This window comes from Orbicella franksi, chromosome 4, assembly GCF_964199315.1.
Source record: "Orbicella franksi chromosome 4, jaOrbFran1.1, whole genome shotgun sequence".
NCBI lineage: Eukaryota > Metazoa > Cnidaria > Anthozoa > Scleractinia > Merulinidae > Orbicella > Orbicella franksi.
The window spans coordinates 7,045,575-7,062,300 of record NC_138148.1 but is presented as its reverse complement, the minus strand read 5'-3'; the positions used below and the strand labels follow the sequence as shown (position 1 = coordinate 7,062,300).

Genomic DNA, 16,726 nt, shown 5'->3' with positions numbered 1-16,726 from the left:
AACTCACTAACTCCCTAGGGAAATAACAACTTGAACTATTGACTTGCATGTGATCAGGTCGTGCTTCTTGAAACTGCGGCAAATTTGTGAGCCAGCTGGTGTCAAGCCCTCAATGATGCTTTGCCTCGGGAAACATTGAGAGTGTCAGGGAAATGAAACTCACTGTTTCCTGTGGGACCAGTCATTAAGTGTTTTGTTATACCTCCCAACTCAAAATAGAGAAAAACTCTGAAGAAATCATTTGCTTGACACCGGCTGGCTCACAAATTTGCCGCGGTTTCAAGGAGGATGACCTGATCACGTGCGAGTCGAAAGTTCAAGTTGTTGTTTCTCTAGGGAGTTAGTGAGTTTTGTTCGCCTCTTGGGGTGGTTCCCTGTTCTAGGGTTGCCATGGATACCTCCCTTCAGCTTACAGCTTTTTGCTCCCCACAACCCTTTAGGCACCAGTTCCCAAGCTCACCTATTTGTGATGAGTTTAAAAGGTGATGATGTGTACACAGTAAACTTAACTTAACATATAACGTGTACTGTACCTTCTCTCTTGTCATTTCTAAGAACCTTTACTTTTGGGAGACCCAGCAAGAGCTCACCATCATCAGCTGTAAACAAAAACAATAACAACAAAAACAGAGGTAAAATCAACTGCAGAGTGAAATCAAAACAGTCTTTTATACTCAAGCAGTATTTGTTTATACATGTGTGTGTATGATTGAAGTTTCACAACTTGAGAATTTCATATCCTGAAACACAGTCCTATTCCGGGCACGGTATACATATATCAAATAAAAGTTAATGGCTAAAAGATAATCCTTCCTTCCTGGGTGCTAAATCAATTTGTAGGTAATAGCAAGAGAACTATTTTTTTTCTAATGAAACATCCAATTTAGTGTACATGTATTCCCATCACACCCTGCTCACTGGCTTAAGTGCTTCCACTTCAGTTCTGACTGAATGATAGGCATATAGGCATCTAAAGCTAAATATTTTGGCCTTGGTCAAACACAAAAACATTAGTTAAAGAACAAAAGAAAAAATGTAGAATTACCATTGTCACTATAATCATCTACCAAAATTATTTCGTTGATTAGGTTTGGAGGACTTCTATTTAATATACTGAAAAGAAGACAACAACAAAATTAATGTTACAAATTCTGATTTTCTTGTTTGGTACAAATGTACATTGTTCATGTACATAGAAACAATAATAATTAATTTTGTCTCCTTGGAAGATCAATAATAACTATACATTTGTCGTAGTAATATTTATTTATTACTCTTTCAATGTACTATCCCTAACCCTTCCCCGCCCCCCCCCCCCCCCACTGCACCCTATTTGTACCAATTAAATATAAGTTTCCTGAGGTTTTCTTCTGCAACATTTAATTGGTAGTAGTCATCTCAACTGGCGACCAAGTAAAGCATTTTCAGTCTTAAATCTTTTGCTACTGGGAAACGTAATTTACCCAACATACCTTGTAATAGTTCTAAGAAGTGTGGACCTTCCCTCATTGTGAAATGTTATTATAACAGAAGTTGCAGGAAGATCTTTAGGATATTCTTCATACCTGCATCTGAAAACAAACAGAACAAAACGAATAAATTAATATAGTTACATGTACTACATACATGCACTTGGAAGTACAATGGATTGAAACTTGCCTTACAGCCACCCCCATTATTACAGTCACCTTGTTATTACTGCCACTATATTCTGACTCTAACAAAAGCTCAGTAAGTCATTTCCTTATTATTTTGAAGAACAGTCCCTTTAACTAAAATGGCCAAGTTCCCGGGGTTCCACTGCCATTTCCACTCACTCAATCTTTGCCTTTGATCTATTGTCAAGAAAAGAAAAACTACCGTCCTGCAGTCTGCATTTTCTGTGAGTGGTCTTCTTGCAGTGCATTCATCCCAAAAATGGTATTTGGTTATGGGTGTATTAAATACAATTATTAACAATTAGATTGTGAGCTCGAGATTTCTATGAGGTGATAGCTGATGAGGCTGAAGGCCGAATCAACTATTGCCTCATAGAAATCGAGAGCAAATAATCTAATTGTTCTAGTAGAATTCTAACTGAAATTTACTTCAAATAACGGTTTCCAATTATTTTCTTGACGTATTATTAAACTTTGCGCCTGAAAAAGATCGCTCAGATTGACTTGTCATTTAAAATTGAAGTTGTGTGCTTGCGCGCATCAGTTTTTTCAATAATTTCAACTTTTTTAAAAGTCAAGAAACCGTAAATGTCCTTCGTTTAGACTTCTCGGGAATTTAATTATCCATTTGCATTGAAATTTTCTTCCAAAACTTCGGAAGAACGATAGACTGATACTGTTCAATGGCTCAGCCAATCAGATTACAGCATTTGCATTAGTATACTTGTAGAATTCTACTAACATTTAATATCATACATGTATGTATATATACTGCTTCAACTTACTGCGAGTGTCTAGTATCTGGAACACTTCTATCTGCTCCAATAGCATCACTAGCAGCTTGATTAAATTGATTCCTATTGTATTTATCTTCTCCATCTTTTAGTGCTCCTCCTTTCAGATAAGCTTCTGCACTGAAAGGTGGCCTGTTCACTCCCTCTTCTTCATGAACATACTGATGAAAAACCAAACAATATAGTAAAGGCAAGTTTAACAAGTAACTCAAATAAATAATTTGTTGCCTGGACAACAGGCCAAATTTCATAAATGTTACTGATAATAGTTCCTCCTATTTTGGGAGCAGGGTTGGCGCAGTGGTGAGAGTCCTTGCCTCCCACCAATATGGCCTGGGTTCGATTCTGGCCAGGTGTCATGTGTGGGTTGAGTTTGCTATTGGTTCACGCCATCTCTTTTCTCCAGGTTCTCTTGTTTTCCTCCCTATACAAAAACCAACATCTCCAAATTCCAATTTGACCAGGATAGAGGACCTGCATGAAAACCATCTAAGGCTGATGTGGCTTCCTCTCTGAATGTTATAATCTATTTTTATTTATTTCTATTTTTTTTTTTTTTTTCATTTAATAATAATTCTAACATGGTGTCAAGGCTTAGGGAACTAAAACCAAGAGAAAGTATCTAGATTCATTCTTAAGCCTCAGTGTTTTTTTGTTTGTTTGTTTGTTTGTTTTTTCATTTGTATTATCCCCCTGGACCTTAGCACTATGTTAGAAATTAAACATCTTGCAAAACAGCATATTTACCTTCCCTCAATTGAGAATGCAGTGTAAACAATCATGAAAATAACTGGAATGAAATTTTTGTGATGGGGAAAATCTGCAAGTTTTAATGGTAGGGAAGTTTTACATGTATCTGAATCTCGATATAAAGAGCTACATCAGAGATACCTAGAGTATCTTAAAAAAAAAAAAAATACTGGACATTTTCCAGTTCATTATACTGTGTATAAAATAAATTATTATTGGATTGCCTGTGAAGATGCTCTATCTATGGCATGCATGTAGCTTATCGTATCAAGATTACGGACTACATGAACTTGCCATCCTAATCATTTCATCAGTCACATTCATCCCTGCTGAATTTTTATTATTTCATAATAACACTTCTTAATTTGGTGTTACAGTTATGTAGAAAAATGTATTTCTTTCTCGTGTTTTCCTTCAAATATTTAAATTTAAACTAATTTTATAAACCAGAAATCAGACAAGTAAAATTTGCAATAAAACTCCTGTAAGCAAGTTGATGGAAGAATACACATCTATTAGAAACAAAATACAAGTTTTCATGTACCAACACGAACATCTTTTATGTACAAAACTGTATCGTAACTAAATATTTTCTCACATTTTACCCCTTCCACCCCTGTGTAAATATATCAACAATTAAGCAATTTCAACTGGCACGGAAATTCTATTTACATCACTTACTATCTGCCAACATTGAAAGGAGAAAAAGTGATGTTGACAAGTATTTCTGTGTTGCTTTATTATGATCATTATTTCGAGTGGTTGCATGAAGGTTGTAGCTGTATACATATATGTGTAGACCTGCACAAATAATTGGAACAAATCACAAATCTGGCAAACTTTCATAAATCATAAATTTATAATGGCTTTAAGTGTCTGTTGCCAGGCATATTTTCTGTAATCAGCAGTATTTCAAAATTCACCATTAGAAAAAAAGTCCTCGATTTCAGTTACAGAAGGTATTTAATTGTGAAAACAAAACAGACCTTTACACATCCAATTTACATGGGGTAAATTATTACTGGAAAGGAGCAGACAGTCCCCAATAAATGACATATTATTAGATTTATCTGTGAGATGTTTGTTCACAGCTGTGTAAGTGCAAAACAAGCCTTCACGTAGCTTGTTTTTAAAATAACCAATTTTGATAGTAAGCACTTCGATAGTCAGGAATAGCACCGTTTTCTAAGTTTACTGGTCAGACTGAAACGCAATACGGCGTAGAAATATTTTAAAGTCTGAATAATCCTGCTGTTGATATGATGATATCTGCTGAAGTATACATGTATCAAATATAATTTACCATATTTTTAATTCTGTTCTTCTGGAAAAAACATCAGACAAGAAACTTGGTTTTATTATGTGGCACCTGTTGGCATGATTTCCCACTTTTGTGGTTAGCTCAATACTGTATCATAAACTTCAGTTCTTGTTAGATCGATCGGATTAAGATGGCACAAGAGATATATTTTCCTGCAGTAGACTTGCAATTTAAAAAGCTAAACGTCTCCACTACCTTACAAATCTATGCAAAACTACCAGCGGCTAAGGGAGGAGTAAAATTTCTAGACAAACCTTCAGAAAAATCGTAAATTATTCATAGAATAGTACTTGCTTCCCTGCAGCGAGACCAAAACGAAGTGCACAAAAGACAATGGGAATCTTTGACACTTCAGAGAACTTGCGAGGTAGCTCATTGTTCCATGAATTACCCATTCAGTGAAAGTAAACTACGCTAAAGTCGCCTTAAATTAGTAGCAAATTAAGAGGTCGATGACTTGACAATCTGGCTGTAACTTATAGGCTGTAAAATTAGGGTATAAATCGACGCTCTCCTTCTTACCTTTGGCGGCTCGCTCCGTAGAAGTCCCGAATCCGATGTAAAATAAAGTATTCCAAGAAGCCATATTACTATCACAAAGATGATAAAAACTCTTCTTTTTCTGATGATCATGATGCAGCTCGGAATGATTTTTTTCGTGTATGATATTTACATTGCAATTTTGCATGCATGTGGTTTTCAGTCAGCGTTACAAAATGCTTGGTAACCAGGTACCTAACCATTGGAGTTATCGCTGAGTAACCGCTGTTTCAGTCACTCTAGGAAGGCTTAGCATGTCATCTGGTCATTATTTATTTCACGGAGACATTGGACATTTTCGGTTCATGATATCGAAATTTCATCTGGTGATGTGTTAAAGAACTTGGAAGATTCAAATGATGAAATTTAAAAAAAAATAAATAAGTAAATAAATAAAAAATAAGAGTAAAGATATGAAGGCATGAGAAATTCGACGAAGAATTCCCAGTTGAAAAGTAATCATGTTGCAAAATTCAGACCGCTCAGATCAGAGAAGCAATCAGAATTCTCCTTTACACCATGGGCCAGTTTGCTTAAGTTACGTTGCTAAAAAAGAAAACAAAAATAGTTGACAAACTTTCAACAATCGTGATTTGACACAAAACTCCTGCGCAAAATAAAAGTTTTACCTGGCTTAATAAAATGCCGGGAAAACTCCTGCTCACTGTACCTAAGGGGCCGGCAACAGAGTCGACCCATTCACTTGTTTCCTCCCTATGGGCAGGGAGACGGAATTGCGACTGCGATATCCGGAAGATCAGAGCGGGTAGCCTGCCCGGGGGGAACTTCCCATATAAAAAGGACGGGGGTGCCCGTCGGAAATTTTGAAAAAAAACCCCTAACAGGTACCAAGATCCTGTTTTGTGGGCGTGGCTTGAATTTTTTTCACCCCTAAGAGGTACCAATTCGAAAGCAACACATAATCTCGTTGAGCGACTGACGGTGCTAAAAACTCTCTCTTACACTTCGACGGTGCTTCGTCATTAATTTCGACCGGCATAATGAAAAGCTTTACTAAGAGGCCCAGATTAGAAATGACTCGCCTTTTTCGGGCGTTGAAAAGTCGTTTTAACGAAAAAAAGTGGCGACTATGAAGCCTCCACATCATTTCATTTTGTAATGTTGCTTGACGTCTTTGTCAACGAAAGACCTATCGAGTCATTGAGGCGTAGCTGAGAGGGTATTGTTATAGAGTATTGTTATAAGTATTGTTATAAATTCATGATTAATGTCTGGCAGTTTGACGTGATTGCATTGCATTGTGCGAAAGTCGAAACTTCGGTACGATAGAGAGCGGCGAAAATCAAGCCTATTATGTACTGTTGTCCTAAGAAAATGGAATGAATCATGCATCCCCTTCGTTTCATGCTAACTTCAGCGGATCGGATGTTACAGTAATAATGGGTCAGTATACGTTATCACAATTTTTCAAAGGCTCGACCATCTTTTAATCTTCGGAAGTGCTCGGATGGTCTTGTTAAGTGTTCGGAAATCTTTTTTCTTCGACTACCTTCGAAAGTCCTTCGATTTCCGTCTGTATTATTCGTACTAACTTCGGAAATCGTACATGATTGTAATTTTTACCCGAATTAAAACTTTGCACCCGCGTTACACTTTTCTGCACTCGTGTTACAGGGAAACTTCACCCTTTATTAACCAATCAGAATGCAGTATTTTTTCATGTTTATATTATTATGAGAAACACAAAGCAGGTTAAGAGAAAAAACTCAGATTTCATCCTGTAAAATAGTGAAAAACAAAAACAAAAAAACAAAACAAAAACAAAAACAAAAACAAAAACAAAAACAAAACACATAAACATATGTCATATAAGTCTTTCATTACTTGGTACCTACATAGTTATATATTATTAATCAGTATATTGCATAGTAATAACAGCTGTGGAGCGTTTTCACATGACGTCATGGCGGCCATGTTGGTGCTCTCCCAACAATGAAATGCATGGGATCTATAAGCTTTTGCTTGAGAAAACCAATATGGCCGCTTACGAAAACGCTCTTTTAAAGATTGCTTGCGGTGGTCGCTATTTAGCTAGCTTTCTTGATATTCTACTACCCGGACGGGGTACTAACATTAATTTAGACTATGTGCCACAAAGCGTCTTGAACCCTGACCCTGTTGAGGGATAACCCATGGCTTGACCATCTAGAGGAAAATTTTCCTTATATTACAAGCTCAGTTCAAATAGTTTTGCCCACCCATGAAAATAAGTTGTCCTACTGCTGAAAACGCTAAGGAAACCCCTGGCGTCCGGTCCTCTTTGATATTCGACTCCTGCGTCGGGTAAAATAAAAAAAATATATTTGCAAAAATTCCCTTTTCACCCGATCTCGTTAACTTCTTTAGCTAATGGAATGTAAAGGCCCCCATTTAAGGATCGCAACAGAATCACAATAACAAAAGGGGAAAAATTATACGCTATTTAAGGACCGATAGCCTCAAAGACCCCACCTCATTCCACAAAAGATGCCGGAATACTTTGCATATAGGAGTGCCCTCCTTCTCACAATGGCAAACAACAACAACGCTTACATTTGGGATCACCCCTCCCCTCTTCCCAGCCGCACATACCTGTAAAGGCTACACATGGTAGTACTCAGAGGAGTTTACTACTAGCTGGCACCGCAAGACATGAACGCAACCTTATAAAAGCCTATAAGTATGGTTTAATTTAACTATTGAAAAAGTTTTTTCCTTCAGATTTGGGTATATTCATCTGGATTATGTATTGTATAATTTCATTATGTACATACAAAAGAAAAGTGTAAGTTTACAACGTCCACGACCAGCCTGACTGACTAATCTGGCCAACACCTAAAGCTGTCCCTTCTTGGCGGCGCATTGGTCGCAAACCCTGACAGGGTGATCCCATCCTCTGGAAGGCACAGGTCTCCTACTTTCTGAACAGTTACTACACACGCCCATACCACAGGCACGGCAATGGTGTTTGGTATCACTTTCCTTGAAAGCAGCATTGCAACAGCTACAGGTTACAATGTCGGAGTCCGGTACCCAGTACCCAGGTCTGGCCGCGTCGGTGATCAATTCCTTGGGGTATTCCATGGCGCTTTTTAAAATGCCGACAGCCGATTGGACGACTTCTGTTACTTTTCGAGCAGCGACGGGCCCAAACGGCTGATCAGAATACAGGCTATAATCTTCTTCAATTGGAACAATTTCTTGTGGCGTTTCCTCGTCTAATGCATCCGACAAAGCACTGATCAATGAAACACAAAAGAGAACATTTGTAATGACAGATACGTGCAAAGAATCGTTCCTGAAACTGGCAAAATACCTTAACAAACTTTATGTCAGTGATGATTTACGATTTCTTTTGCCAGGTTTTGAGAGCATTTTTGTTTCTGAGAGCACAATGTGATCAAGATCATAGTTCGTACAAAACCGACACAGGTGCGACAGCGAGCTGATTTCAAGTAACTTCCAGTTCGACCAGGAGAGGACCCGCGTGAAAACCAGCTAGGACTGATGTGGCTTCGTCTCTAAATATTGTAATTTAAGTATTGTGCATGTTATTGACATCAGAGACTTCATCCAAAATGCGGCAGTTTTCGAAAATTAATAAATTTAGTAACTTCAGTCACAGCCTTTTTTAAAACCGAGTATTGAAAGTCCGGGTTTCTATTTCACAAGATCAGACCAGCAAGTTCTACTGAATCTATTTTTTTTTTCGAGAGAGAGAGAGAGTTGAAAATTCGATCGTTCGATTTCCCATCACTTAAAAAGTAAACCGTACCTCAAATCGCAGGCCAGCTGCGGCTGAGTCTCTACTGTTGACGATTTTCCAAAACAACTGTCACACACTCGCACAGGCGCCTGACCCCAGCCTCGTTCTGGTACAGGTTTCTTATTGGTTGAACATGCACCGCAGACTCCGCCTCCGCAGGCGCGACAATGGTGCTTAGTCTCCCCATCGGCGAAAAGACGACGACATGACTGGCACGCCTGAAAATGAATGTAAAAGATGGATGATTGCAGTGAAATATTGTGGTAAACGTAGTGTTGCTAGTTCCAGGCGTAATAACTTTGAGATGCATTGGACAGTTTTTCCGTGTAATTCTTCATTTACTTGGTTAAAATATATCAATAAACAATGTATGGGCTCATTAGGGCTTTTGCCATCCAAACTTTTTGTATTATTTGAAAAATTCATCAGTTACCATGTTTCACAAGTTCTTTACATGTAAATGTTTAGAGTCAATTCGTGTCTAGCATGATGCCTTCAGTGCGCCAAATCGTATGGTAATGAGGCAAAACGTAAACAATGACGTATTCGTTTGTCCTTCAATGATGATCGGATCACTGTTGATCAGTCTGATTTCTAGCAACCTGGAGGCAAGTATTTTTTGCTGCTGATTTTCAAACACAAGCCGCTTCAAAAACTTTGTAATTGAAGCGTTTTTAATTTCTAAACTCACCGTTATTTCGGAGTTTGGGACCCAGTAATCCGGGGCCACTTGGTCCGTGATCCAATTGGTCAGCGCTCTACTGGAAGGACTGCTCAAACTGCTGACCGCTTCAGTGACGTAACTGACATTATCCAAGAGTCGCCGCGCCGCGTTACCACCGTCTAGCGGAGCTAAGTTGTCCTGAAATCACGATACAATAAGGCAGCTTAATTTTACCATTCATCAAGACCAGATATCTCTTCATGTGAAGTGCTAATTGGACATCCACGATTTCTTCCTCAAAGCAGATATTTTTTTCTCTGGTGTACAATACTGCTCAATCAATAGAATTACCCACAGATTCACAAACACTCTGAAACCCCTCCCTCCCTCCAACCCCTGGAAAAGGCCTTCAAAAGTGTTTCCTTGTTTTTGAATGGCTGTTAAGTTGTCATATCCGCCCGGCGCCTAAGCTGCGTAGCAGGCGAGATACAAACGAGCTATGGGTGTTCCGTTTCGCTTCTCCAAGCCTTCCTCCACCTCCCCCAAGTTAGCAGGAAACCTAAGCAAACCACGACGGCAACGGCAACGAAAACGTAACGTAAAAGGTTTAATGAGTAGAACAATAGCCATGCACGTGCGTTATAAATCTTTGTACATTTCTTTGCCATCCTCTGCAAAACAGCAACGTGAAATAATCATCTTCTGCATATTTTGGAGAATGTAGGCCACGACGACTAATTTTTCGAGTTTCGTTTTGGAATTGATCGCTGGCATTACATATTTAGTTTAAACAAGTTTTTACACCGATTGGCGTGATGAACAACTTCAGATAGTTACGAAATTCGAGAGTAAAATATAACTTCATTTTTTACTAGGCGTTGTCCCTGGCGTCGCTATTGTCATTGCTTAAGCTCCCTAGCAACGGCAACGACGACAACACAGGTTTCTTGGTGCCCGCCGCATAAGGAGGACATGCCAAGTTTCCCGTAACAACCGAATCTCACCCCAGGCCACGCGTGACGAAGCTCGGTCCTGACGACAGTGTTGACTGGGTCATCATTTCCAAACCAATACTGACGGCTGCGGTAAATCACACCGCATTCGACGCATTCCAGAACATACCTGGGAAACAACAGACAGGATTTGCAGCTTTAGTGAAAAATTCAACTTTAAGTGGTTGAACAATTTTTCCAAACCATGCTTCAGCAAGGAATTTCTCTCTGGCACGACAAGGACTCACCGCACGACAATGCTATAAAAGTACGTTCTATTAAGCCTCTGTGCGTTAATTTCGAGATCAATTTTTGTGGTTACTGGTTTAAGCTAGCCACCACTATGCCATCGGTTATGTTAATCCGTTACTTTTCGGAAGCTTTTGGAGGAATCCCACGAAGCGAGGCCAAAAGAACCTCGAGATTTGCTTGGATTCTTTTAATCAATTTTCACCTTAAAAACGCGATTTTTAATGAAAATAACCGTTTTAAAACAATACTTTGCAATAAAACCTTAAACGGTGTTAATGAAATCTCGCCCGTGTCACGCGTTTTTTCCTCGCTTCTGTCTAGAAAGAGGACGATATAGAAAATTCAGAGAAACGTCAGTCTTAATTCTTTTTCATATCACTCTCGTAATGTCTTTTTTGTACCCTACGTTTTTTGGAAGTCATAAAATCAAAGTGCCCGACTCACTTGGTGAGAAGGAACGCATTTTTCATTAACACCGTTTTCATAAACCCAGTCAAATAGTATATATATAAATTATTGTAGACGCGACGGTATACATGAAGTTCTCAGGTCTGATATCACGGCCACTATACTTTTACTAAAATACCTACCCAGACCAGGCATATTTGGCAAAGCCCAGCCAAGAAGAATCCCCAGAGGAACACATTTTGGGGACTACTACGGTCTGCTTTCCTCTCTCGTAACAGGCCTTATTAATGAACAAGAAACAATACATATCATCTTGAGACAGCAATCGTAACATTCGAGATTGGCTGAGACAGAGAAGACCCATGTTTGAGAATCCGAGACTGAGATTTAAATCAATTTAGACTCACAGAAAGGAAGAAACACAGAAAAAAACGGGACCGCGTGACTCGTCACTGAAATTTCGAGATTCCGAGATCATTGCCCACGTTTTTCTAGATACCATTGCTCGCAGTAGCTGTGCAATCATAATAACGTCAGTGATTTGGAAATAAGAAAAGAAGAAAAGACGAAAAACAAAGAAGAAAAAAATTGAAATTAAACTGCACCTTCCAACGGACTGTACGTGAGTCAGGAATTTATCGAGTACGATAGAGAGCTTTAGCTGGTCAAAATTTTAACTGTCAACTAATACCTGCGATCTGCACAATTCATTGATAACTCAGAAATGGGCTGAAATTAAGGCATCTTCCACACCACGCCGGAGGAATTTTGAAAACGCAGCTTTATTTCTACGCCTAGCGTTCACACTAATCCGTCACGAGAACGGCGCTTTTCGAAAACGCTCTTCAAACCGGAGGAATTTGAAAACGCCGGCTTTTCGTTTTCGTGTGGACGCAAAACATTTTGAAAACGAAGCTTTTCGAAAACGATAGCATCGCGATAATCATGTGACTTCCCTGATCGAGTTTTCCTCAAACACAAATCCAAAATGACCGGTGATTGTTGCGCTTTTAAATTCGTCTGGCGTAGTGTGGTCGGAAAACATTTCAGTGATGCGAAGTGAAACTTCCTTTTTCAAATTCCTCTGGCGTAATGTGGAAGGTCTTAACCAATAGCTAAGAAATTGCAGAAAATTTACCCCATATCTGAGATCTCAGTAGTCTCATCGGTAGAACTTTCCACGGTTTTTTTCCTTTACTGCGCTAAGAAAAACTAACTAAGGGAAAGCTTTCTGTGCAGCTTACCCTGCAAGTGAATATCCTGTTGTCATACTGTGCTTGATAGTGACATCTGCCGTCACTTTGATGCTCGGCTGACTCATCATTTTCATGATTCATGCTTTTTTGACAGCGTGCACTGTAACCATGGAAACAAACGATGCAAGTTTTAAAGAGCTTGTTATGTACATTGTAGCCTAACATTGTGCGCGTCATTTCAGACAAAACAGAAAAAGTTATATTCAGATTGCGAAAACTCTTTAATTTACTATGCAGGAAGATGAACTGGCCTAATGTTCTAATGTTCTAATAATGGTCATCATTTTGTGTAGGACAGAGAACAGGCTTTTGCATTGTGCAATTTAATACAACTATGCAATGGAAAAGTTCTTTCTAATGTTTCGTAATGGCCATATCATCTTAATGGCTCCACAAAGCTACTTCCAATGGACACAGAATTTCTGTTAATGGTTATGCTGACCATTCTATTGGGTTGATGATTACTTTTAATAGCTAGGCTTCAGAACAGCTCTAACATTTCTGGGATGGCTTCTCAACAGTCAGATGACTAAAAGATGCTCAACACCATGACCAGTTAAATGAACAATATGTTTACCAGCGAAAGGCCATGCAAAGTTTTAGGCTCATCACACAGTAGGAAAGGAATGTATGGCAATTATGAAAGAAGGAACCTGCAGTGGAGCCATTAATGATACTGTCTTCAAGTCCCTTCATGCTACCGCCGAAGTCACTCACCAAGTGTTCTAGACAAGCGTAAGATGATTCCAAGCTTAAGCAGGAGGACCTGATGCTACATACAAGAGTATGGCATGGAGGTGGAAGGAGGGATGGATGGGAAATTCATCCTTAGCTAATGGTACTAATTTATACTACAGTGATACTCAAGCCAGTTACATATACTTTAAGACTACTCACTTGCATGAGAGACAGGTTGCCTGGCAGGTGAAGTATGCATCAGGGAAGGTGTTAGGTATCATTCTCTCAATGCCACCACTAAACTTCTCATTCAGAAGCTAATTAAAACAAGTGAACATCAAAATCAGGAACTGTACAACAAAACTCAAATCAAAAGCCTTGGTCCCACTACCAAAGGTCCAATGTCACCATGTGATCATAAACTGGTTTCTTCATGGACAAAAGTACACTGAGTAATATTGATAATTTAGAACACCAAAAAACTGCAATGGTTAAAAAAAAGTTATGTACATGTAGAACAATGCAGCTGTGTGTAATTTGTATTGACAATAGCAGTTAATACAGAAAATTAATATAAAGGTTTACCATCAAGGCTTTATAGATGACGGCAGGTGAGCGTGATGAACGAACAGAGCTGTTAGCTAAACATTCTTTCACAGTTTGTTTCAGTTCTGTGAAGTCAGTTGGCGGCGACTCAGTCCTTGTGCCCAAGTATTTGATGGAGCTGAATGCACGAGGAACTCGGCCTACATCTGCAAACCTCTCCTTGATAATCTCATCAGGACTTTTCACATTTGTTGTTTCTAATGAAGTAAAAAAGTTAAATATTTACAATGATAAAAAAGAAAAGCACCTTCCAAATGGGGGTTGCTTAGGGCACCTGTAGCAGGTGAGATGGCATTACTCTACTCAGTAACAGTGGAACCCATTGATCTGACCACTAACAAGTTGTTAGAACCTGGTTGCATTATAATTAATGGCATACTTAAGAGGTTTACAAGAAAATTACTGTCTGAGCTTTATTCCATGCAACGACAGTCTCATTATATTGTAATTCAGGGCTGTCATTAAGTTTTGAGTCACCTGTAGCCTCATTCTCCACACCTGTAGCAAACTTGTTACTTAACAATGTGGTTGAATTCTATCAGCAACAGGCAATTTCACCAGTAGCCTCACAGGAAAATCAAGCGTACTCGGCCGTAACAGGTGTTACAAGTTATGGCCCTTATTGACAGCCCTGTGATTGGTATGGATTCTACAGTTTTTGTAATTAGCAGTAAACCCTAAAGTTATGTGACCTGGAAACTTATTGGTCTAACCATTCCAACACTGACCCATCCCTGGTGGTCTTCAAACAACATGTGACATGGCACAGGGTTGGGAACCAAGGGGTGATGGAAGGAGGGAATTGAAGAGGAGCTGTCTTCCGCTTTCTCCCAACCCATCTCATCCTTTGCTCCCACCTCCCCCTGTGTCGCATGTTTTATAAAGTTGTATGAAGACGACTGGGGACTAGCTAGTTTCCAACATGTAGTTAGCGCGCATGATGCACACGCAAATTATATGAATATAATAAAAATAACTACACTTCACTTAAAACTGCAGATCTGAAATGAAGCAAAAGGTTAAATTAAATGTACACATGTCTCTCTACAAACTTTTATTTGTAAACCTCTTCCAACCTGAAGGGTTAGTCTCATTTTGCGATATTCCAAGCAAGTGGGTATGCTGCGTCTCATGAAAAATAATCACCGCTGGCCCCAAACTACACAGAGGCACATCCATGTGACATCTTTCAGTGGCGTCTTTTAGCTCCTTGGTGAAATGCTTTAGATACGCATCTGAGGCATCCCCAAGAAAAGTGAACATGTCTGTATGAAGCCTCTCAGCTCTTGTTCTGTACAGGATAATGTCAGATATTGCCAGGACTTTTAACAACAGCCTTGTCCGCTGATTCTGGTTCCCAGACATGCCTAACAACCCCTCTGTATCCAAGACAATGGCGCGATTGACATCATCGTATGCAGCCCACACACCCACTGTACAGGAAAGCTGAGATGATGAAGTCGGAAATATCTCTTGGCCATCAAAAAATGTGTGGTTTAGGGTGTGCGACTTTCCATCACCCGTATTACCAAATATGGATACAACTTTCATGCCTGTTTCACCATTACACGAGAGCTTTGTTATAAAGTCATCGACTGTATGCACCTGTCAGAGATGGAAGAGGTATATTCATTTGATTTTATTAAATACTAATAATAAAATTTGCTACAAATCTGACACAAAAGGGGATGGCCTTAAAAAAGGTCAAAAAAGTGTGTGGGTTTAATAAACCTGGTTATTCTAGATAGTAGCCAATTACTGCAAAGTTTACAAGGGTGGGAGGCACGGTGTCATGGGCAGTGTGCTCATCTTGAGATCAAGTGGTCTGGGTTCAATTCCTGGCTGAGGACATTGTGTTGTGTTTTTGGGCAAGACACTTTACTGTCACAGTACCTCTCTCCACCCATAACATCTCACCCAGGGGGGAGTAAAATTAATACTCCCAATCACTTCACGTTACAGAAACCAGAGATAAGCCCCGACCTGATGGGCTACTTGGCTCGTATGAGACAAGGCTGTAGAACAGACCTTCATGTTTCTTCATGATTACCAGTCACACAGCGAATTTGAAGTTAAGTCACTACACTTATAAGTTTAACATTTTTGATTGAGCTTGACTCTCTGGTTTGATTTTTTTTAACCTGACTAAAACATAAAGACACAATCTCTGAATAATTTGTCAGAACCGCCAGGCTAAAAAAAGTGCCAGATATTTGCTCTCTTAGGCCTGGCTTCGCAGCAAAAGTGCCCTGTCTGTGGTAGTGCTCTACGCAACTTACTATGTACAACAAACAGCACAACACTCGCATCTAACGCTAGAAATATCCTACACACTGTTGTATAACGTCACGAGTAATTACATTCAGGTTCAAAGTGCAATTCAACTGGTCCAGTAAAACAAGAAAGAACATCTCTCGCATGTGTTGTTCGACTGTGTAATGTTGCTACGGCGAGTTCAGTGATCAATATCGCTTATTCAAAAACCAACGCTACAGTGATGTACCTGGAGATTTTCCTTTTCGTCTAGTAGCAAGAAGCTTCTTTGCTCTTGATCTGTAGTGGTGTTTTCTGCCGCTGAAGATGGTGAAGCCTTCTCCGAAGTTGGCAATTTACTTCCCTGTGTTACAGTAGAAATCAAAACGTTAATCAAGACTTAATACACGGCAACATCTCAGAATCAGATAAATAATCTTCAGCACTAGTTCCTGGTGTTATATAAACCAGCTGTTACGCTAAAAATAATAATTCAAGCTATAAATATTAGTCCTCGATTGCGATATCAGCATTCTGTCCACTGTATACCTTGATTTTGCTCTTTCGAGCAGACGATTTCTTTGTTGGATGGTTTAGTGGTATAGCTTCATCTACGTCATTGGAATCGGGTAATGTAGCGGCCATTTTGGGAGTTACTTTCATGGAGGCATTCGTCTTGAAAACAAACTGGAAGAAAATTTTTTCTTTGAAAAGTGCTGACTCGAAATAAAAGACCTGGGTACGACAACAGACTTGGTAGCCACGCCGCCTTGGTCTTTCCCATAACG

The 16,726-nt window shown here is 39.3% G+C and overlaps 2 protein-coding genes across 2 annotated transcripts in view; both read right to left on the bottom strand.

Annotated features, from left to right (window-relative positions):
• LOC145486067 (polypeptide N-acetylgalactosaminyltransferase 2-like) overlaps positions 1-5,434 on the bottom strand; it is a 17,193-nt gene extending 11,759 nt beyond the window's left edge. The window contains exons 1-5 of the mRNA XM_081464775.1: positions 5,046-5,434; positions 2,444-2,613; positions 1,473-1,571; positions 1,046-1,113; positions 534-599 (exon numbers count right to left, since the gene is read on the bottom strand). Of these exons, the coding sequence (XP_081320901.1) occupies positions 534-599; positions 1,046-1,113; positions 1,473-1,571; positions 2,444-2,613; positions 5,046-5,156 (514 nt within the window). The 5' untranslated portion in view covers positions 5,157-5,434. The remainder of the gene's footprint in view (positions 1-533; positions 600-1,045; positions 1,114-1,472; positions 1,572-2,443; positions 2,614-5,045) is intronic.
• A 455-nt stretch (positions 5,435-5,889) lies between these two features.
• LOC145486063 (zinc finger FYVE domain-containing protein 1-like) lies at positions 5,890-16,725 on the bottom strand. The gene is made up of 11 exons (XM_081464769.1): positions 16,488-16,725; positions 16,189-16,302; positions 14,762-15,290; positions 13,665-13,882; positions 13,299-13,396; positions 12,390-12,501; positions 11,328-11,425; positions 10,498-10,615; positions 9,521-9,691; positions 8,839-9,047; positions 5,890-8,301 (listed from the first exon to the last, which is right to left on the bottom strand). The coding sequence occupies exons 1-11, from the start codon at positions 16,599-16,601 to the stop codon at positions 7,899-7,901; spliced, it is 2,184 nt and encodes a 727-aa protein (XP_081320895.1). The 5' UTR covers positions 16,602-16,725; the 3' UTR covers positions 5,890-7,898.
• Position 16,726: the final 1 nt, after the last annotated feature.